Genomic DNA, 24030 nt, shown 5'->3' with positions numbered 1-24030 from the left:
CCCAAAGCTCACCCTGGTTGCCTTTTCCTCCTATTTTCTCAGTTTAGTTCTAGACACTTTTTCAAATGAACTTTCATGTAAAAAGAATACTTATTCTCTCAAATCTTGGAAAACATAAAGAATTATGGACAAGAGCAACTGTGATTCATACTTTTGATTTATTTTTGCAAGGCATTATCTTTGTAGACATATTTATTATTCCCATCTGTAAGTAGTTTGTATATAAATGTGTGTTTGAATTTGTTTGTTTAGTCCTTATCCTGGTAGTATCTTTCATTTCTTTCTTTTCTTCTACTTATCGTAAGGCTACAATTTTTTAAACTGTAATTTTGACAATATCTCTAGTTCTTCTTTTCGGATGGAATTTCAGGTTGGAAATGCTGGCACCCTAGGACTTTTTAGGCTCTTAGTGTATCTGTAGCATGGCTGTTATCAAGGAAGGATGTAGAAATTGACAAACTTCCCAGAGGATCGTGAATATTTACATCTCAATAACCTCCCTGTAGGTCACAGAGTTTTGCTTGGCCGTCCATCATTTAATTCAGCGTCTGTATGTCTGTGATTAGGCTGCATGGTTTTCTACATTTCTCAAGGATATGTGTTCCTTCTTCTGTGCACTGTCTTTGAACGTGCTGTCAGTTTTCAGTTGTCCTGTGTAGCCATTCTCAGTGCTTTAAGGAAACACTTGCTCCCTGAGAAGTTCTTCAGACAGGTTTGCTCTGCTGGGGACATGTTAGCACTGCAGGAGCACATTGCTACTGAGAATCTCCATTTACATTAAACCGTTCAGTCTTGTCTCCCTCTAGTGGACAAGGAGCAAAGTGCACCCAGCCAACTGCTGTGCATGAGGTCTGTGCCAGGGGTTTAATACTTTACTGATCAACCAGTGAGGATCCCTGCCCAGTGGACTGTAACTGGACATGGCTGTCATCAGAGCAGTTTGTCAGCATTTCATGTAAAACAAACAGGAACATTAAGCTCTTGGATAAGCCTAGGGAATTTTGTTTAGGTAATATTAAGACCTACTTTGGAAAATCCACACTTGCATAGCTAGAGATTGAAATATTGATGCCAATTATTTGCTCATAGAAACAATATCAGATGCTTTTCTTTTACATAAAAAACATCATTCTTTGAAAACCTTATAAAATTACATTTATGGATTCATCTGGCGCTTTATTAAATTCTCTAACAAATACCATAGCACACCTTCTAACAGTAGAACACAAAAAATTACACCTACTTGGAAGTGTGGTCACCGTCTCTCTCATTTCTGCTTCACGATGCCAGCAGTAATAGTGGTGACCGTGACCACTTAGACCCTTCACTTCCCTGGCACAGTCCTGTGGCTTTTAACGTTTTCATGTTCTTCTTACAAAAGACTCAGTCATTGTCTTCATTTGACAAACCTAGGAATGGGTTAAACAGCCAAACAGCACTGTCCTTCAAGTCAGCTTAAATATCACCCTTTCTAGGAGTCTCTTTGAGATGGTGTCTAAAGGTCTCAGCATCCAGGTTAGAATCCTCTCTTCAGAGTCGTGGCTTTCAGGGAAGATGGAGACATCTACATCCAGTTTTCCTAGTTTTATGGGAAAGTCACTGCTCCTGCTTTCCATGATTCTCAAGCCGGAATGCGATGGAGTGAAGATGGCTTCAAGAACAGGTTCTGGGATATTATAAACACTTGATAATGAACTCGTGTATCATTTGCTCAGCAGGAGGTGCCCCTTTAATCTGCCAAGCTCTCCTTTAGCCTTAATCATTCTTCTCCCTTACAGTCTGTGCAGATGCATAGGATGTTTTTCGCATTGTGTATCTCATTCAGCTACAGTGTGCTGGATGAGGTAGGTAGGATGAGGTCTGATGTCTCCTGAATGGATAGGACTCAGACCACAACCTTAAATTGATTTAGAACCAAACATTTCACAGATGTGGGATATATTTCTTGGTTATGTCCTCAGAGAGAGGTGTGGTGAAATGTAATTCCAACCAAAATTCCAACCATGTAAGAATGATTGATAAAGGAATGGTTCTTGTATAACTAAAAGAAACAGTATACTTATAAATTAAAAATATATTTATTTATTTTATATGTTTAGGGTTAGAGGCATCACTGTACACATGTGGAAATCAGAAGTTAACTCATGGGAGTTTGTTCTCTCCTTTCTACATGTGCATTTTCAAATCATTTGTACATGTCTGTGTGTGTGTGTGTGTGTGCCCGTAAATTCATGCACACTCATATATATGCATGTAATTAATAATATTCTGAATATAAAAAGAGCATTTGTTTGAGAGAGTGCCCTATGGTGGGTTCAACACTTATTGAGTAAAAGTTTTTGTTGTCAACTTGATGATGCTTTACAAGGATGATGGGGATTCAAACTCTGGTCCTCACATTTGAATGGCAAGCGATTCACTAACTGCGCCTTCTCTCCAGTACCCTACAACTACATTTCATAAGCTTCCTATGTTTACTATATGATTAGTAGATAGAGATTCAGATTCTATCCATTTAGATTAAGTTGTATGTGTCTTAGTGATTTTTGAGAACATGAAGAGGTCCTTAGATGCCTGCAGTTGTGACTCATCTCTTTAATCCCAGCACTCGGGAGGCAGAGGCAAGTGGATCTCTGACTTTCAGGCAGCCTCGACTATGACCTTGTCTTCAAAAACAAAAGCAAAGCAAAGAAAGAAAAAAAGAAAGAGGAAAGAAAAAAGGGGTCCTCAGAAACAAGTCTGCGGACTGCTGCCTTAGGCTAGCATGAAGTCTCCTGAGGAGGTCAGACTCCTGATAATTTGCTATAATCACGAGGTGCTAATAATAAACGAGAGCCACTGTTATTAACCATGCTGATATTAATTAGTGAGGCCAACACTGCGTTCTGTGGTGTACCTATACACAAGCACACAGGCATGCATATACACTCACATGCTCATAGGTGAACAAATACATATTTGCTCCAAATTGTTTGGAACTAGAAAACCTTTTATTTTTCCCCAAAATGTGGAATATGTGCATACCCATGAGACCTGGTAGAACAGAACCCTCCTGGAAGTGTCCCAAGGAAGCTTTGGAGACATTGGACACTTGCATGGTGCAGCCCAGCTCCCCCTTACTCTGGTGTCAGGAAGGTGCAGGCCAGCCAAGCTGGGCATCTGCATCTTGTGCATGCAGACTAGTTGCACAGATGGTTCAGCTAGTTCTTGGCCATGCATTCTTCTTGGCCTAAATCCTTTTTGGAGAACTGGTCTTCCATGGAGTTTGCACACCCAGGCACCTCAATCAGTCACTCCTCAGTGTCATCCAGGGAGGGCTTGTAGCTACAAGGGCATCACTACTGGCCATTCACCTCGTCCCACATGAGGTTGGTCCTCTTCTTGGAATGGATGCTCTTAAAGCTCACCAACTTCTACCAGCAAGGGAGAGCCCTTGGCCAGGCAGTGGCTTCCTGCGGGGAAGGCCTGTGTCAGGCTCCTGCAAGCACACTACCACTGCCTCCTCCATGCCCTTGGTCAGCAGCTTCCACAGCTGGTTGTTGAGATGTTCTGGGTTTTCCCACTCCGGGGCACACAGCTCGGCCTCCAGCAAGGCCCTGGCCTGGCACAGCACCATTGAGGGGTTGCTGTCAGAAGCCAGCAGGTTGCCCAGGTCAAACTCCAGTTCTAGCTCCCTGTGCACCATGATGTGCTACAGCTTCTCTGCTTCCTCCTGCTCTTCCTTGGCCAGCAGCACCTCTGCATTCTGCCCCTCCTTGGCTCTCGCTTGGGTCTCAGTTCCCTCACTTTTGGGGATTTTAACTTTTAAGAATAGACAGAACGTTTACAACTTGATGTTTGCCCTATACCTGAGCACCTATGTTGCCCAGAAACAGGAGTTTCCATTGCACAAAATGGGATTGTAAATCAGAGATTTCAGGAAAAAACATGGGTGAATATATTGAAACCATTCCTCCTCCCAAGGCACAGTCCATGAAACAATATGCTCCAACTTGCATACATTTAAAGGTGTAGGAAAAAAAATATTGGCCTCCTGGGAAGAGTAAAAACTGTGGGAATTGGACTATATGTCACATGCATGGACCCTGGTTTATACATTTCAGGGAGAAGAATCTCCCTCACCAAGCATATTTAGATTTTTGGCTGTTAACAAAGATGTTCTGTCCATATCAAGGCTTTAACCAACTCTGTGTCGTTGGGCACAGATGTGTGAACATGGTTATGGCTATGGTACATATGTTACATTGGGAGTTGCTTGTTTTAAGTGTTTGCGGTATGGGTGCTTACATATAGAAGTGTGTGTATATGTGTGTTTGTGCATATGTGTGTGTGTGAACACAACAAGTTTCTGAACACAGACACATATTTATATATATTGTATTAGTCTATATGTACACATATATAAATGTAAAAGAGAGAAGAAGAGGAAACACAATGTTTCCAATTAGTTTCAAACTGTTCTTAATGGGGTATTGATTACTATTGAAATTATTACAGTGGGAAAACTGTTCATCAACATTGACATTACTTGGAGAAATCTCAGGAATGGGGTACAGGGATGTGAGGAGAGGCTGCTGTGTGAAATCCATGTACCTGAGTGTGGAAACTGCTGACTCAGGGCTCTTCTGCCTCCTTTGCTCTCGCTGTGCAGTAACACTGGAAGGTCACGTGCTTGTTGTGTCTTCTCAACATCCTGGTTATGCTAATCGTTACCTGCCACCACGTTCTCTCCAGAATCGCCTAAACTTGGTTGAATATACCTTGGCTTTGGAGTTTGGTCTGGAATTTGTTAATTGAAAGATTAATTTGCTTAGAGTTGAATCTGCAAGCAGAAGATATCCAGGAGTTACGCTGAGGTGTAATTACATTTTCGCTTCAGACAGAAACTTAGGCTCAAAATAGTCCACAGCACTCACCCTGGGTTGGGTTGTGGCACTCTTAACTATTGTTATTCAAAATCATTTGATCTGAGTGAAAATCATCTGTAGGAGGGTTTAGAAAAGTGATGACCCTCAGTCATTGCCGGAGGTGTCAAATGGGTCGCCCTGTGAGAAGCCATGCACAACTTTTGTGAAAGTTCAACCTTTGACACAGCGATTCCAGAACAAGAAGTAGGTGTCAGCAGAGAAACTGTGGCACATTAGTGTTGTAGTGGTTCACCTCAGAGCAGCCATGAAGCAAAATTATCCAGAAGTCCATCAGTCAGAAAGTGAAAAGGTACAATGTTGTCCAGCCCTTCCATGGACTGTGGCTGAGTTTGATTATACCTGCCAGCATTTGACTTTGAATCAGTCAGCCTTATCTCACTCGAAATATATCTGATAGCATCCCAGTCCAAGTTTTAACTTGGATTGTGGTTATGGAGATTTCCTAGCTCTTTGTGCTGGTAGTTTGACTCCCCTGTCAGGTACTGTATCCTAAAGGGACCTCATATTGAAAAATGCAGCTCACTTTGCATGCACTGGGAAACAGTGAGCAGAGGACAGAAGAGGCTCACCTGCCCCCACCCAGTGCTCTGTTGCCTGAAATCAGCCTCCTCTGCACGGCCTTGTGAACGTGCTAAGCAGGCTTGGCTACCAGGACTAGATGTCACATTTCTAATTTCTGATTTTCAGGGGAATACACTTTATTGGCTGAGCTGTCTTTAGGCTATGCTCACTGTGTACTTACCCCATTCCAGATTTTTTTTTTCTTATGCCACAATAGTAGACCGGGTGATCTCTTCTATTACCATTAAGTGGGAAACTAACCACATTCTGCAAAATACTCTGCTTGTATGTGTGAATAATATATTTGGGTGAGTTCAAAAGTGTGTATGTCTGAGTGTCTGTCTGTCTGTCTGTGTCTGTATACATGCATGTCTCCATGGGGAATATAATCTTCTAATGACCAGGATGAGGAGAGAATGGAGGAAAGTCTGCAGGACGCCCTGAATCAGAAAAAACTGGTCACTGAGCAAAAGGCCTTGGCTGAGAAGATGCAGCATCATCATAGAAACACAGAGAAAGATACAAAGAATCAAGAAAACCAAGAACCGGTTCTTTGAAAACCTCAGTAAGATAGAGAAACCTTTAGACAAACTAATTCAAAGTCACAGCGATTGTATGCAAAGTAACACAATCTGTAATGAAAGGGGAAAAATACCAACAGAAAATGAGGAAATTAAAAAAATCATGACTCACCAGAACTGGGAAATCTAGAAAAAATGGGAAATTATACACAGATACCATGTACAAAGTTAAGTCAAGTTCAGTTAAACTATGTAACCAGTTCCATAACATAAACTGTCCTCCTTTTAACCCTCCCAACAAAGTAGCCCTGTCCATAGGAGGCCTCTAAGTCTCTAATCTGGAGGGAGAGTGTACAAAACATTTTTGAGGCTTTACAGACAGATGATTTGGTTCCAATCATAGAACTTCTATATGTCTCCAAACATTTTCATCCATAGGATCATGAAAGAAATGTTACTGCAAAGTGTGTGTAACCACTCACCGTAGTCATGCAATCCCTGTCCAAGTTAATGAACCCTGCAGCATCCGGCTGGCCCACAAGTCACCTCAGAGAAAGGAGGCTCACACATCTGCTGCATTGCAGGCTCACTGCTGGCTCTGTGAGTTATGACACAGAGTTAAGCAAAGGATAAAAGGCTAGAACTTATATGTGCAGACAGAATTTGAAAATAATCTGGATATGATAAAAAAAGAAAAAAGGCTTGTAAGTGGACAGGCCAGGTGTTACGCAACTTTAATCCTGGCACTCAGGAGACAAAAGCAGGTGGATCTCTGTGGGTCTGAGGATAGCCCAGTCTACACTGCAGATTCCAAGAAAGCTAGGGCTACCCATTGAGACCCTGCCTCAAAAATAAATAAATACATACATACATACATACATACATACATACATACATACATACATACATACATAATCTATAGGACTGAGGAGATGGGTCAACCAATAAAGAATGTGCTTTGCTAGCATTAGGACCGGAGGTGGATTCGCAGAACTCATGTTGAAAACAACAAAAAACAAAATCAAAAACAAAAAGACAAAACCAAGAGAGGCAGTGAGTTCCCGAGGACTTTCTGGCCAGCAGTCTAGACTATGTGGCAAGTAAATTCTAAGCCAGCAGGAGACCATGTAGATGGCATCCCTAACGTGACACTCAAGGTTGTCCTCTCTCCTGCACACGAGTGCACCTGTGTGCATGCACACACACACACACACACACACACACACACACACACACACACACACACACACACCAATGAAAACAATACTAAAAAGAAGAGAAATTTTCTGAGCCTTTAACAAATGTTTCGTCTCCTGCAGCAGGCAGGAGAGAGTGTACCAATGGGGAACAGGACACAGGACTGCAGCCAGCATCAGCAGGATGAAAAGGAGGCCAACACTGGGAGCTCAGCCCATGCAGCATGAGAGATGGAGGGGGAGGGGAGGGCCAGAGCAGCTTTACCAGTGAGGGGGTGAGGGGTGTGAACCAGCAGAAGAAGACCAACCCAGGGGAGTTTAGGGAGACATCAACTGGAGCTCCCACTCCCCACCAGGACACTCATAGAGGTTTATCTCTCCTCCCAGGCACCCACCTTGGCTCCTTGGCAAACTCCACAAACTTCCTCCCAGAGAACAACAGGGTTTGATGAGCGATGTTAGGGTTACACCCTACATCATTATTTTACCATATCATCACTACTACATTTCAGAGAGTGCAGTATAATTTGTTATTGCTCAAATTAATGTAACATAGATGCTAGAGAAAATACAATGAACTGAGCAAGCCTGTGTGGTCCTCTCTGTGCCGGTACCCGGGACACCGTTCCTCATCTGATTCCCCTATTCAGGTAACTTTACATATCTCAGACTGAGGCCATTTCTATAGAGCAAAAAACACAATGTTTTGTATAGAAACCATCAACTGCAGAAGTCATAGTGTAAGTTCTGCTTACTATTTAGAAGAATCCATGAAGAAGAGTCTCAATCACATAGGCGCTGCGGAAAATTTCCTGAACAAAACACCAATGACTTATGCTCTAAGATCAAGAATCAACAAACGGGATCTCATAAAACTGCAAAGCTTCTGTAAGGTAAAGGACACTGTCATTAGGACAAAACAGCAACCAACAGATTAGGAAAAGATTCTTTACCAATCCTTTATTTGATACAGGGCTCATATCCAAAATCTATAAAGAACTCAACTAGTTAGACTGCAGAGAGCCAAAGAACCCTATTAAAAATGGGGTACAAAGCTAAACAAAGAATTCCCAGCTGAGGAATCTCGAATTCCTGAGAAGCACCTAAAGAAATGCTCAACATCTTTAGTCATCAGGGAAATGCAAATGAAAACAACCCTGAGTTCCACCTCACACCAGTCAGAATGGCTAAGACCAAAAACTCAGATGGCAACAGATGCTGGTGAGGATGTGGAGAAAGAGGACCACCCCTCCATTGTTGGTGGGATTCCAAACTGGTACAACCATTCTGAAAATCAGTTTGGAGGTTCCTCAGAAAATTGGACATTGCAGTACCTGAGGACCCAGCTATATCACTCCTGGGCATATTCCCAAAAGATGCTCCAACATGCAAGAAGGACACGTGCTCCACTATGTTCACAGCAGCCTTATTTATAATAGCCAGAAGCTGGAAAGAACCCAGATCCCCTTCAACAGAGGAATAGATAAGGGAAATGTGGTACATCTACACAATGGACTACTACTCAGCTATCAAAAACGATGACATCATGAAACTCATAGGCTAATGGATTGACCTAGAAAATATCATCCTGAGTGAGGTAACCCAATCCCAGGAAAACAAACATGGTATTCACTCACTGATAAGTGGATATTAGCCCAAAAGCTTAAATTATACAAACTACAATCCACAGACAAAATGAATCTCAAGAAGAACAACCAAAGTGCACATGCTTCACTCTTTCTTAAATGGGGGAACAAAAGCATTCATAGGAGGGGGTATGGAAGCAAAGTTTGGAGCAGAGACTGCCTCACATTGGTATACAGCCCATATATATGACCACCAAAACTAGATAAGATTGATAAAGCTAAGAAGTACATGCTGACAGGAGTCAGATGTAGCTGTCTCCTGAGAGGCACAGCCAGAGCATGTCAAATACAGAGGCCAACGCTAGCAGCAAAACACTGAGCTGAAAGCAGGATCCCCGTTGGGGAATTAGAGAAAAGATTCAAAGAGCTGAAAGGGCTTGCAACCCCATAAGAACAACAATGCCAACCAAGAGCTTTCAGGGATTAAACCACTACCCAAAGACTGTACATGGACTGACCCATGGCTCCAGCTGCATATGTAGCAGAGGATGGCCTTGTTGGGCACCGATGGAAGGAGAAGCCCTTGGTCCTGCCAAGGCTGGACCTTCCAGTGTAGGGGCATATGGGGGGGAGGAAGGTGGGCAGACGGGTAGGGAAACCCTTAGAGAAGAATGGAAGGGGGATTCAATAGGGGACTTCTGTTTGGGGATCCAGGAAATGGAATAACATTTGAAATGCACATAAAAAATATCCAATAAAAGACAAAAGGGAACATGGCCTGCCTAGTGTACTGTGATTGGTGTAGCACTCTGTGAACCTACCTTTCTTTCAGCATTAAAACATTTACCGTGTAAGGTGTGACACTTCAGTGATCATATGAGAAAATAATGACACACAGTGTCCCACTACTAAAATAAACCAAATACTAACCCTAACTTACTGAATACGATTTGCGGTTGATGTTTTCTGTAAAAAACTCTCTTTTTATCTTGCTATAAACACAAGTGTTGGGCCCTACCTTGGGGTGTTTCCCTTCCCCCTGGCTGAGCCTTTCAGCCTGCTGTGGCAAGAGGTTGTTGATGACCTTGGCAGCTGCTCTTGCCCCTGTTTTGGGGTGGGGACTTTCCAGGACGTTATTTCCTGGTTCCTGGTTGGGGTCTTCCAACTGCTACTTGGAGACGTGTCTAGTACTTTTCCACTGCTTTTGCCTCTTGTATATAAGGAAATCTCAGTAAAGCCTGGACGGCTTTCTCGCAGGCCCACGACCGGTTCTAGTGTGGTAATGATGCAGGAGTCCCAAATGGAGGTTCCACTGGGATTGGAGAGGACAACTCAATGAGATCATGCCAGGAATCCGGCCGGTGAAAAAGGAGGGATATAGTGGGGAAAATGGGCCACAAAAGGCCTCAGTAATCAAGATCCAGAAGGACCACCAGAATTGAAATCACGTGCAACGAAAAATAAAGATTTGGGCTAGTGGTGAGTAAACCTTGTAAAAAGCGACAAGGTAATGATGATAAGATGTTTTTTGTGTATGTGTTCTTTTAGAGTTATGCTAAAACCTAAAGAAGTGATGTCAATTCTCATATATTCTTTTAGTCTTTGGACCCTGACTAGAGACCGGTTATACCCTAGACAAGAGAGAAAATGGGTTTAAGAGAAAAACAGTCCTTCTGGACTCTCCACAGATGCTTTGGTGAAAGAAGGAAAATGAGCTTAAGCTTTTTTGGAGCTCTCCTGGGGACAGAAGGAGGGCGGCAGACGTCCTGGCTGCTTGCTGGCTCCTATTGGAGAAGTGCTTATCTCTGGTTCTGGGTCCTTTAAGTACGATATCTGGGACCTTTTGGTGGGACACCATCTAGCTCCTTCCCTCTATGTCTATTGTCTGTCCTTGGTGCACCAAGCTGTCCACGGATGTCAATTTATGTCTGGGTTTTTGCTTCTCGTTGCTTGAATGTTTTGTGTTTCATGTTTAAGAGAAAAAAATGGTGAAAACTTTAAAGGCTGGTTGATTCCCCCCTTGATTTAGTTTTAAGTCCTTTCAAGAAAGAAACAAATAAATAAAAACAGTTTCAATTGACCTTTGGATCCCTGCATCCTAGATAACTGGTTATCTCTGGTGTTAACTGTCATGCGTGTCTGTGACTGAATCTGGCCTCAATTGAGGAATGTAGCTAGGAGCATAGATCTGTCCACTGGGGAAGCTCCCCAGGGGGCTGGCTAAATGTCTACACTAGCTGGCCTTCAAGGTGCCAGCAGCTTCAAAGCTTCTATGGTAATGGAGCTGATGTCTGTTTCTCTTAGAAAAATCTTAGATTGTGATTACTGGATTCAACAGGTAATAAGGTGCTTCTTTTAAAAATGACAGCTACAAAAAGTAAGAATGGTGTTTGATCTAAATACTAAAGATATGTGTAATCACTTCATTTTTTCTGTTTGGTTTTAAATGTATAATACGCTCTACATGTCTTGGCTATAGGTTACTGGCTTTTAAGTTATTGGGTATGGTTAAAAATTTGTAACATTGGTAAGAGAAAGTTGGCTTAAAACTGGAGTCATTCTAGACAACACGTGGCATGAGCCCACCCAGGGGAACAGGTCTAGATTGGGATACTATTTGAATATAACTCTTATCATGGAAACCGGACTTATAAAAGAATTTAGGGCAATGTCTCTTTGTTGGGGTATTAGAGCCTGCAGCATCGTTCGTTCATATGCAAGGCTTGGCCGTCATACTTTATAGCATGAGGAATGGACTTGTTGTTTTGGAGAGACTGGATTTTGGAGGATAGATGGTTTGGTGGAGGGTGAGTTTTGCTTTCCAAAGTTATGGCTGTGCTCAGGTGTTATAAGGGAAACTTAAAGATTGTGGTTAATGATTTCCAGTGTTACATTGGCTACAGTTTACAGTTCGATCACAGAGAGATGCAGGATTCTAACTCACACATATTTGTAATTAAGGAAGAATTAAATAGGTGGAGATTGTTACGAAGGGTTGATGAGGCTATGGAACTTATAAGAGCATTGCAGCCTGGTTGCTTACTGCAACTGCTATTTCAAGAAATACATATAGAATTATTATAGGTTTCAGAGATTGTTTTTATGCTGTTTCTTGCACTCTTGGGTTGTTGTGAAATATTTCATTTCTTGTGTTTCCTTGGGTTTTGTTTGACTTGCCATACATTTGTATGTCTTTTTGAAAGAAAAATGTATTCGTTTTTATTTATTTTGGTGAATTGTTCTTTGGATGACTTTTGTCTGTGGTTCCTCTGAATGCAGTTCCCTCGGGGGCCAGATGAGGGCACCAGATACCAAGTTATAAATGATGGTTAAGCACCCTGTAGGTCCTCTGAGTGAAGCCAGCAGGTTGCCCAGGTCAAACTCCAGTTCTAGCTCCTGTGCACCATGATGTGTTACAGCTTCTCTGCTTCCTCCTGCTCTTCCTTGGCCAGCAGCACCTCTGCATTCTGCCCCTCCATGGCTCTCGCTTGGGTCTCAGATCCCTCACTTTTGGGGATTTTAACTTTTAAGAATGGAGAGAAAGTTTACAATTTGATGTTTGCCCTAGATGTGAGCACCTATGTTGCCAGGAAAAGTGAGGTTCCATTGCACAAAATGGGATTGTAAGACAGAGATTTCAGGAAAAAACATGGGTGAATATATTGAAACCATTCCTCCTCCCAAGGCACACTCCATGAAACAACATTCTCCAACTTGCATACATTTAAAGGTATAGGAAAAGAAATATTGGCCTCTAGGGAACAGTATAAACTGTGGGAATTGGATTATATGTCACACACATGGACCCTGGACCCTGGGTTTATACATTTCAGGAAGAAGAATATTCATCATCCAAGGTCTTTAGATCTTTGGCTATTAACAAATATGTTCTATCCATTTCAAGGCCTGATACAACTCTCCCTCTCCTCAGCAACTGAGTTGTAATGAAGTAGTGAGAACTCTGAAGCTCTGGAAGGAGAGTGTGCGAATGGATGTTCCCTCGCTCAAAAGTGAGTCTCTGGGAAAGTCACTGCAGAACCTGGTCAGTCTGGGTGGAGGTAGTTAGCAAGTAAGCTATGGCATTTCCCAGTGACATCACCGGTGGTGTCTTCCCTGGAAATTCTCTTGTATCCAGGAGAACACTAGAATCTTCTGTGATGTCAGCAGTGTTGTGGTTACACCAACTGCCTGAGCCATTTCCCTTCATTTCCTAATGGGTTCCCGAGGAGGCATGTTCTCCAGGATCCTCAGTCTCTTTTGGAGGGACAATCATATCCATGCAGAGACCAGAACAAGGCAGAGGGAGGCCAGCCTTCTATCACATTGGAGAACAAGACGAATGGAAAGGTCCTTGAGGAGGTCACGTGAGTACTGGGCAGGGCAAGGGGAGCTTCCTGGAGGAGGTTGGCTTGAGCTGGTCCTTCCAGGAGTAGGATGTATGATTTTGAGCCTCACTTTTCCTAAATGGCAGACCCAGACACAACAATTTCTGATCATTAGTTTGACAGAGAACCAAGAACTGTTATATGTCAAGGGGCTTTCCTTGGATCTCTTTAGTGTCATGGGCAGTGTCAAAGAATACCAGGATGAGTGTCTGTAAGAATAACAAAGTGTCTCTCTCAGGATAGGCTGTGGAAGCACTTCATTCTCAGCTGTGTCCTGTAGACTACGTGGGTAATTGATGCCAAGAGGGATACTCTCCTGGTCATATATCATGGTCTCAGTTACTTTGTACTTGAACACACGTGACTAGGGATTCAAGATGTTAAACAGTTTGGACTCAAGGACTTACCTGCCTCACATCATACATTAGCTTAGAAGTTCCTCGAATTCTTCTTCTTTAGGCCAGCTTTAGAATTTCAGTGCAGAAGAATGGCTGTAGGAGGTGTGGTCTATATCTATGATGGCATATGTCACCATATGGCTATGATGGTGGGGAACAGGGACTGAGCTGAGTTCAGCTTAAAGATAGCTTTCTTGCTCCATCAGGGATTCACTCTATCTGTAGAAATGTTCATCCTCAGACTTCTGTTTTAGACTAAGCATAGTTTTTCTTGACACTATGTCCCCATATATGCCTGTTTAGTGGTGTTTATCTACCTACAGAGTCTGATCAGAAGGCATCATCCCAACCCTCCACGACACCTGTTGAGGAGGAGAGAATGAAGCGTTTGGAGAACCTCAAAATTGCCCTCCACAAGATGCAAAAGGAGAGAGATGAACTCAGGAGAATCCTGGCGGATTACCCAGGAAAGAATTTAAATGACAGGTAGTCACAGTGCAAGTTCTGTTAAATCCACATTTCCTCACATCACAGTAGGCTACAACTCCAGGGTGGGCTTATGGTCAAAATCACTTTCCTGATTGCATCAGAATGTGAAGATCAGATGGGAATGAGAGGGTGGCACAGGCTATTTTAATTCCTACAAACGTAAATCATAGCCTGTGGCCTCAATAACATACTGGGAATGAGGGTAGTAGTGGGTGAGCTCTCAGTGTGTGGTTTAAGTAGCCTGGACAGTTGTTGGGTTGTGGGAATTTCTAGGTGCTCTGGTTATGAGCAATCATTGTTGTAATTGACGTGGAGGTGCTTTGGGTTCAATAGGTCCTGTGAAGAGCTGGAGGGACCTGATCCCTCTTGCTGCCTCACATGTCTGACTGCACTGTCAACAGGGGATCATTGCTTTTCTCTGATTTTATTGATTGTATTTTGAGATAATGCCACATTCTTCTATTTATTTGGCATTCTAATTGTATGAGAGAGAGAGAGAGAAAGAGAGAGAGAGAGAGAGAGAGAGAGAGAGAGAGTTTTGTGTGAGTTTGTGTGTGTGTATGCATGTGTGAGTGCGTTTGTGTGTATAACTTAAGGTCTGGGTATTCTGTGTTCTGATTTGGCCTGAGAATTATCCTATGTCAATTTCCATGGCATGATAATGATGTGGCTGAGAGCCTCACATTGAACAGTACAACATTTCACATCTGCTCAGGTGGACACACATGGCAATCTCCTGGTGTGTGTTATAATTTCTTTTCCCTGTAAATACTGTCCATGTTCCTTTGGGTTTTCATGTAGCAATAGATTCTATGATTGAGAATTGTTACCTAAGAACAGGAGAATAGGCTTCATGGGTTTAAGTTGGAGCCTGGATGGTGGCACAGGACCCTCGAATGTTCTTGGCAAGCTAGTCTATTCCTTCAAACCCTGTCAGGGAGCTCAATCAAATCAGCTCCCTGCTTTTGTTTCCTGGCACTGCTGTCCCCGCGGCCATAATAATAAATTTAATAAATACCAAATGGACCCAGTACCAAGGAGCAAGGGTGTGGCATGTCCTAGGCTGGGGTAGTTCAGGATTCAGTCTAAATTCATATAATTCTTGTATCCTTCATTCATAATGTTATTTGATCCTTGGACCACGCCCTGCCACAGGAACAAGTTTGAGTCCGAGATGCTCATGATGCAGCACGAGGAAGTGATGACCGACATGAAGAAAATGAGCGAGCAGATCAATACCACTTTGGTCAAATGTAAAAACCTTACACTGGAAAATGACTGGTACTGGTGAGTAACTTACAAGGTTGTGACCCCAGCACTAGGCAAGCATATGTCAGCCCATTCTTATCTTTGAAATAAAGTGAGGATCAGGCTTTATAGTGTTTGAAGCAGACCAGGAAGCCTGTCTCTAAGGAAGGCTCTAAGACATACAGGACACAGAAATATTGGCCTCCAAGGGACATTCTAATAAAAAGGACATATAAGCACACATAATGATTAAGTCCTCTTCTGGGAAAAACTTGAATCAATGGTGTCAGGGTTTTGAGAAGTGCCCTGAGTCTTCTGGAATGTTGCTCTTTTCTCCATTTAACCTGTCTCTAGGTTATGCTCCATGGCTACTGTGGACGTGGACTATAATCTGGGGCTCTCTTCGGATCAGGATCCTAGAAGGAGGAATGGACTTGGAGAAGTGGGAGGAAGTTGGAGACTGGCTGGGATTTACCAATTTTTCTTTGTGTCTCAGCCCCAGCTTCTGCCCCCTCCTAACTGAGTGTTTTGAGCTGAAGAACAATGCCCAGAGAGGATGGAATGAGTACAAAGGGCTTCTAAGGGATCAGATTGCACTGGAAGAATCCATTAAGGAAACAACAAGGTTCTGTGGGGAAGCCAGTATGAAAATCCATGTAACAAGCAGCCTCAGGTAGGATGAATGAAACATCAAGGGCAGGTTTTCCTGATATCTCAGCATAAACCAAGTCAAACCAATTTAACCTTTCTCTAACTTATCCAGACACTCTCCTAGGACTCATCCAGTTGTTCATTTCTGTGACCATTTACAAAACTTTCTGTGATTCTAGCTTCATGCAAGAGACTGGAGGATTGACAACCAAATCCTCCTGCTCAACTAGAAAATGCATTTCCTTAAGGGGGATCTGTTGATCACACATTGCACACTTACATGCCATTATGCTAGAGGGATGCCATGTGGTAGCCGTCTTTGTAGTGCACAGAACTGAGTAGAGTTCAGTTCAATTGCTAAAAGAATGGATATCATTGTCAGTTATGATGGGGCTTGTGGACTTTCTCTCCTTTTCCCCGTACATTAAAAATGGTCCCTTCTGCCTTTCCAAATCGTGGTTCATAGTGACAGAGCTTGAGAAGCAGTTTGTCAGTCCTGTTCTATGTCAGTGTTTTAGTGTTCTTTCCTGTGGCTTATGTCCTGGAGCTGACTGGATGAACAGGGATGTAAGAAAGGCTTCTCTCAGGGTGAGGGTTTGTGTGAGATATGTGAGGGTTAGAGGGAAATTTTTCTCCAACTCTCTCAACCTCGTGTGCCCAAGAAGTGCATTCCCTACACAGGTTTACTCTATGAGGGATGGATAGCAGTGTCTACTCTCTCACTTGACACATTTCCTTTGCCTCATCTGTATTCAACAACTGTGCTTCCAGAAGGATGGCCTCCTCATTCTTTTCTGCTTCTCACTTATGATTTCTGTTCTCTCTCTCTCTCTCTCTCTCTCTCTCTCTCTCTCTCTCTCTCTCCCTCTCTCTCTCCCTCCCTCCCTCCCTCCTTCCCTCCCTCCCCCTCTCCATTTCTCTCTGACTCTGTGTGTGTGTGTGTGTGTGTGTGTGTGTGTGTGTGTGTGTCATTGGGCACAGATGTGTGAACATGGTTATGGCTATGGTACACATGTTACATTGGGAGTTGCTTGTTTTAAGTGTTTGCGGTATGGGTGCTTACATATAGAAGTGTGTGTATATGTGTGTTTGTGCATATGTGTGTGTGTGAACACAACAAGTTTCTGAACACAGACACATATTTATATATATTGTATTAGTCTATATGTACACATATAGAAATGTAAAAGAGAGGAGAAGAGGAAACACAATGTTTCCAATTAGGTTTAAACTGTTCTTAATGGGGTTTTGATTACTATTGAAATTATTACAGTGGGAAAACTATTCATCAACATTGACATTACTTGGAGAAATCTCAGGAATGGGGTACAGGGATGTGAGGAGAGGCTGCTGTTTGATGTCCATGTACCTGAGTGTGGAAACTGCTGACTCAGGGCTCTTCTGCCTCCTTTGCTCTCGGTGTGCAGTAACACTGGAAGGTCATGTGCTTGTTGTGTCTTCTCAACATCCTGGTTATGTTAATCGTTACCTGCCACCACGTTCTGTCCAGAATCGCCTAAACTTGGTTGAATATACCTTGGCTTGGAGTTTGGTCTGGAATTTGTTAATTTAAAGATTAATTTGCTTAGAGTTGAATCTGCAAGCAGAAGATGTCCAGGAGTTATGCTGAGGTGTAATCACATTTTGCCTCAGACAGAAACTTAGGCTCAGAATAGTCCACAGCACTCACCCTGTGTTGGGTTGTGGCGCTCTTAACTGTTGTTATTCAAAATCATTTGACTGAGTGAAAATCACCTATAAGGAGGGTTTAGAAAGTGATGACCCTCAGACATTGCTGGAGGTGTCAAATGGGTAGCCCTGTGAGAAGCCATGCACAACTTTTGTGCAAGTTCAACCTTTGACACAGCGATTCCAGAACAAGAAGTAGGTGTCAGCAGAGAAACTGTGGCGCATTAGTGTGGTAGTGGTTCACCTCAGAGCAGCCATGAAGCAAAATTATCCAGAAGTCCACCAGTCAGAAAGTGAAAAGGTACAATGTTGTCCAGCCCTTCAATGGACTGTGTCTGAGTTTGATTATACCTGCCAGCATTTGACTTTGAATCAGTCAGCCTTATCTCACTCGAATTATATCTGATAGCATCCCATTACAAGTTTTACCTTGGATTGTGGTTATGGAGATTTCCTAGCTGTTTGTGCTGGTAGTTTGGCTGCCCTGTCAGGTACTGTATCCTAAAAGGACCTCATATTGAAAAATGCAGCTCACTTTGCATGCACTGGGAAACAGTGAGCAGAGGACTGAAGAGGCTCACCTGCCCCAACCCAGTGCTCTGTTGCCTGAATCAGCCTCCTGTGCACGGCCTTGTGACCTTGCTAAGCAGGCTTGGCTACCAGGACTAGATGTCACATTTCTAATTTCTGATTTTCAGGGGAATACACTTTATTGGCTGAGCTGTCTTTAGCCTATGCTCACTGTGTACTTACCCCATTCCAGTTTTTTTTTTCTTATGCACAATAGTAGACCGGGTGATCTCTTCTATTATCATTAACTGGGAAACTAACCACATTCTTCAAAATACTCTGCTTGTCTGTGTGTACAAATATATTTGGGTGAGTTCAAAAGTGTGTATGTCTGGGTGTCTCTCTGTCTGTGTCTGTATACATGCATGTCTCCATGGACAATATAATCTTCTAATGACCAGGATGAGGAGAGAATGGAGGAAAGTCTGCAGGACGCCCTGAATCAGAACAAACTGGTCACTGAGCAAAAGGCCTTGTCTGAGAAGATGCAGCATCATTTTGGTGTCACTGAGATGATTGAAAGCACAGGATGAGAGGACCCAAGTAGATTCCCTGTGCTTATAAACTGTCTTATTGGGTGTGTGACTTTCTCCATAGTTCTCAGCATCTGTCAGCTAGGAGCAGCTCAGAATATTATTCCTGTCGATTTTAAAAGAAATTTCATCCATGAAGTGTATGTGATCCATAGAGACTCTGGCTATTGTGTACTGATCCCTCCAGTCTGAGCTCTCTTGTATTATCTGAGCCCAGTGACTTTAAGTCTCCCCACAAATAGTTTTACGATACCCATAAACAAAGGAGTGGTTTATTTTCTGCATGAGTATTTCCTTTAGAGTTCAATGCCTACCCTTGGCAAGATTTCCATGCAGCATATTCTTGCCAAATATAATATCACTTCAGTGTGCATGTACTTCTTGAGATGTTGTTTCTCTGGGTCTTCGCAGATATTGAGGTTTTAACTGGACCCCAGGCATATTCCTGCACTGGAGGAATAATGATAGTCTTCATTTCAGTGATGGACAGGCCTCCAAGGCCTTCCTATTGTTTTCTAGGTTGGTCACATCTCTCCTCATCTGACGTTGAGACATTGCTAAATGATTTTAAAATATAATATGTATAGACGTTTGGAATTATCTGCTGTTACTTTTCAATTTTTAGCGGTTTTAAAAGCTGGGAAAATATGCAGGCCTGTGGGATCTCTTACCCTTCTGTCTTGGGCATGAGAAAATGACCTCAGATGAAAGATCATCCTGGATTATCCTGCTGAATTGTGCGCTGTGTATGGGAGAAGTGACATGGCAGGTCCTCACCAGGTCTTTTCCACCCCTAGGTCTGAACACTGCAGCAGACGCTTGCCCATGGCCCAGACCAGGACTACAGCTCTCAGAGACAGACCTGTCCACCAGGAGCACTGAGGGAGCAAAGATTGACAACTCCTCCCGCATCTCAGTCCTTGTAACCGTTCCAATCTTGGGCTGAATTTGAAAGACCTTGAGATGTGGCATGGAACATGCCTCACGTTTAACCCTTTCGACTTGTCCATCAACAACCAACCACCCCAAATTAGGCGTCTACATTCCTCTTGAAGAGATTTTACCATCTTACCTGCCGTTCTGCTGTGTTTGCATGGCCAGCAACAGGCTGGAGTTATATGTTGAAAAATCAGCAGGAATTGAATGCTGACTAATTTACTTGTTATATTTGGTTTTTAGTTTGAAGTTTGGTTGTTTTATGCATTTGGTTTATTTGTTTAAGTTTGAAGTTTTGTTATTCATTTGTTAACTTTAGTGTATTTAATTAATATTAATTAATCAATATTCCTAAGGCTACATACATTGAACTCATTGACTCCCCAATTTAAAATGTTCTTGAATAAATTAAAGTTTGTCTATAAATAAAAATGTGACCTTTAACCCTTCACTCACAAGACCGTCCTGAGTCGTGTGTGGTTCGTCCTCCTGTAACAGCACAAGTGTAAGGCAACAGTGGTTTTCTGCAAGTTTCCTGCAGCGTAGGCTTCATCATCAGTTCACAGCCAGCCAGAGCTGCACAGGAAACTGTGCTCTTGATGTAGACAGTGTGTCATACTCTGTGGAACCCCCCTTCATGATGAAAAATATCCTTGCTTTATCCTTGTGTTCACAAATTTAGCTTCCTTCATAATGACAAACAAAGGAGAAACACAGAAGTATTTCTCTAATACATTAGAGGAAATACAAACATTCAGTAAGGGAATATAAAATGTTCAGGGCACACAGAGTTTGATGCCTGTGGATTCCTTGAAATATAGCATCAACTATGACTGAACATTTAATGAATTCCACCAATTGTAGAGGAATGAACATTTTTACTATTTTTGTTGTTGGTTTGTTTCTTTTATTGATAATGATGTTTTGCTGAGTTCATTTTGATATATATCATAGCTTCTTTTGGGCAGAGGTCTTACAGTTTTGAATTATTTCTTTTTTTGCAATTTGTAGTGGATATTTTTATCTATATTTCAAATATTCTGTCCCTTTCCAGTTTCATCCCATACAATCCCTATTCTCTCCCCAGAATGCCTACCTCTATGTGGGTGCTACCCCACATGCCTGTCATCTCCCTCCCACCTCCCCATATTCGTTTTCATGCAATTCTGCCAGCGGCCAGCAGAGGGCAGTGGATTTCACTCAGACCTGATGTGACAGAGAATTGTTAATTGCCCCTTAGGTCCTCTGGGATTCAAATTCTCAAACAGATGAGCCATGTCTCCAGTCCCTGTCCTGGACTTTTGTAATGAATTCTATTATTTACAACTTGTCTGCCAATTCTGTGAGTTCATTGAGAGAGCATTTTCTAATTTGTCATTAATGATTTTTTTTAAATGGCCATTTACAGAAATTGTTAAACATTATTTCACTGTGCACATTCACTAATGGGCTTATATTTGAAACAGATTTGAAAAACTAAAACACTATATTTAAAAAAACGTAATTCAAATGGGCTATATACATAAGCATAATACAGTTGAAGAAACTTAAATGACTTAGAAACTCATATTAAATATTTATTATCCTTGGACACTACAGAAATGCCAATCAAAATTATTCTGAGATATTTTTTCATACCTTTCATAACTTAGTATAGTAACACATAAGAGAATTCACTCCTACTGGCTTATGGAGCAAGGGGAACATTGAGATTCTCCTGGTGGCAATGCAAATTTCTGTAGCAACTTTGGAAACCAGTATGCTGTTTCTTCAGGAAGGTGGTAATGGGTAAACCTCAAGATACAACACCAAGGCATATATCCTAATGTTGACTCATCCTAGTATAGACACCCTTTCTCCACCATGTTCAGTGAAGCTCTCTTATAATATTCAGAATTTGGAAATATCCAAGTGGTCCCTTACGAGATGAGTGCATAAAGAAAGCATGGTGCATTTCCAGACAGGATTGCTGATCAATAACTACAAAAGGACAAGGGAAAGCATGTAATTTTCAGGACAATGAATGGGTCTTGTAAAATCATCCTGCATGAGGTGATCCAGATCAATGAGGACAAATGGGATACATATTCACTGTAATCTGAATGTTAATTGTTCGACCTGTGTAATTGTATGATCAGTTTAGTGTAAGGGTCAAGGGACGTGGGCCAGACTGTCCCCATTTTCGGTGCTGTTTGCCTTGATCATACATTTGTATGCCTTTCTGAAAGAGAAATGTATTCATTTTTATTTATATTGGTGAATTGTTCTTTGGCTGACTTTTGTCTGTGGTCTCTCTGCATGCAGTTCTCTCAGTGGCCAGAAGAGGGCACGAGATATCCTGTTATAGATGATTGCTAAGAGCCCTATAGGTCCTCTGAGTGAGCAGCAGATTTTGCATTGGGTTCTGTTGTTTATGGTTTGCCTCTCCCCAACTGGTTATCTCTGATGTTAACTGTCATGAGTGTCTCTGACTGGATCCAGCCTCATTGGAGGAATATAGAGCTCTGTGAGCTGGGCAACAGCTGGTCTCCTGGGAGTCAGGTAGTACTGTCTCTGTTTTGGGTGGGCCTCCTGGGTCTCTGGTTTGAGCAGGCCTCCAGGGACCCTGGAAGTACAAACCCACAGGCCTCAGAGAATTTTGAGAGAGTCTGTACTGTTATTTTCTAGCTTCCCTTCCCATTTCCTACATCTTCAATAGAGCACAGAGTTGACAACTATGAATTATATTTCCTAGGTGCCTCTCAAACCAAGAGTTTGCATGTGACTAAGTTTTGTTCAGAAACATATGAACAGAGTCCATAGGCAAAATGTCTGCCATTTTCTTCATGATGTTTACCCTCCGTAGTACTGAGGCTCAAATTCCCATATTCTTAAAGATAGTTGATTTATTCAATATCAAGAATGTATGTGGGGTTGGGGATTTAGCTCAGCGGTAGAGCGCTTGCCTAGCGAGCGCAAGGCCCTGGGTTCGGTCCCCAGCTCCGATAAAAAAAATGCTGACCCCTAACACTGTGTATAAAAATACAAAATGTAAATAAACAATACAAACAAATTTTCCTTTAAAAAAAAAGAATGTATGTGTAAAGTATCAATATCCGGTGTTCATAATTGTCTTATTTTGACTCCCAAAAAGCTGTACTTCCAGACCTGAGGGTCCCTGAGGGCTCCGAGTTGCCATTGCCAATGTTTGGACAGAAAGACAGAAGGACAGGGCAAGGGATTGGGAGGGAGTGGAGGATGAAGGGAATCACCATGATCCAGACTTAGAAGGGTCAGAGTAAGAGCTACAGGAGAGAAAGCAGCCTACAATGTAGGTGGAAGGGAATAGGACCCTATTGGGGGAGTGGGTGTTTCCCAGAAGGTAACAGGCAGCAAAGATAAAACATAGATATAAAAGGTGTTAATCCTGGGATGCTGGGTAGAAGGGAGGTGTATGGTAGCTGTCAGGAGGATTAGAAATGTCCAGACATTGATTGTGTGTGTGCCTGTATGTGTGTGTTTCATTCTCAAAATCAGAGAACTCTTGGGCAGGTGCCATGACTGCACTAAAGCTGTTTAATTAATTCACTGCTACAGTCTGGTACATTGAGGTCCCATGTTAGGGAGGTATTAACCTGGACACGGGGTACACAGCACAGTCAGCCAATGCACAGTTTATTCAGTTTCAACTTCTTTTAAAGACAAAGCAGGATAAAAGTTTCCCACTGTTTCTAGCTCTCTCCAGAAGCTGTTTCCCTAGCCATAGCATATCTTGAATCTTAGTGACCCAAACCTCCTTGCAGACTGAGAAACATGTCAGCCGTCCACTCTTAGACGTGTTAGAGGTGCTGCTGTCTAATTAAGCTATAAAGAAAGTTACTTTCTCATGAGAAAATGACCATGAAGTCCATGTCCTCAGGTTTGCAGCTTCCTTGGCAGACATAGCACCAGGATCCTTTGCTTGAGGACATTGTCCTCCTCTGTATCTCAGTGTGGTGAGAGTGAGCGAACCATCCTAGGGTGCCCTGCCGCTGGCAAGCTAGGAGCAGTCACCTCATGACACTTCTCTACAGTACAGTAAAATAGTGTTAACCCTAAACCCTAGAGAATGGCTCAGCAGACAGAGGGACCTGTGGCCCCGAATAGCCAAAGAAATTCTGCCCTCTGTCGATTGGCTGCCTAATTTTGGGCTATCACAGGCAAGGGAAAAGTCTCAATATTTGCAGCCAATCCAGTCTTTTCCAATAGCTTTGCCTGTGCCCTAATTAACTTAAAAACACTTAACAATTTTAGTATTAGTAATTTATTCCACATTTCAGGTACATAATTCAGACTGTGCCTAAAACAGGAAAAGTGAAAG

General features: G+C 42.4%; 1 protein-coding gene and 1 pseudogene across 2 annotated transcripts; one reads left to right on the top strand and one right to left on the bottom strand.

Annotated features, from left to right (window-relative positions):
• Positions 1-1445: 1445 nt before the first annotated feature.
• Positions 1446-12271, bottom strand: Rrs1-ps14 (ribosome biogenesis regulator 1 homolog, pseudogene 14; annotated as a pseudogene).
• LOC148000881 (uncharacterized) lies at positions 9864-22778 on the top strand. Of its 2 annotated transcripts, none has more exons than XM_087586809.1 (7): positions 9864-10271; positions 12724-12802; positions 12928-13156; positions 13899-14061; positions 15220-15351; positions 15809-15985; positions 19553-22778. In XM_087586809.1, the coding sequence occupies exons 3-7, from the start codon at positions 13006-13008 to the stop codon at positions 19635-19637; spliced, it is 708 nt and encodes a 235-aa protein (XP_087442935.1). In that variant the 5' UTR covers positions 9864-10271; positions 12724-12802; positions 12928-13005; the 3' UTR covers positions 19638-22778. The 2 variants fall into 2 exon arrangements, with proteins under 2 accessions (XP_087442935.1, XP_087442934.1); XM_087586808.1 differs by having other exon boundaries at positions 9935-10271; positions 12697-12802.
• Positions 22779-24030: the final 1252 nt, after the last annotated feature.

Source organism: Rattus norvegicus, chromosome 15 (genome assembly GCF_021556685.1).
Source record: "Rattus norvegicus strain SHRSP/BbbUtx chromosome 15, alternate assembly SHRSP_T2T, whole genome shotgun sequence".
NCBI classification, from domain to species: Eukaryota; Metazoa; Chordata; class Mammalia; order Rodentia; family Muridae; genus Rattus; species Rattus norvegicus.
This window is presented reverse-complemented; position numbering and strand designations above follow the sequence as displayed.

Bases quoted from the DNA above. Each gene is read 5' to 3' on its own strand.
- LOC148000881 (XM_087586809.1), top strand. From the start codon at position 13,006: ATGGGTTCCCGAGGAGGCATGTTCTCCAGGATCCTCAGTCTCTTTTGG. The intron at 15,352-15,808 runs GTGAGTAACTTA...TTTGTGTCTCAG, and splicing joins CTGGAAAATGACTGGTACTG to CCCCAGCTTCTGCCCCCTCC. The intron at 15,986-19,552 runs GTAGGATGAATG...TTCCACCCCTAG, and splicing joins CATGTAACAAGCAGCCTCAG to GTCTGAACACTGCAGCAGAC.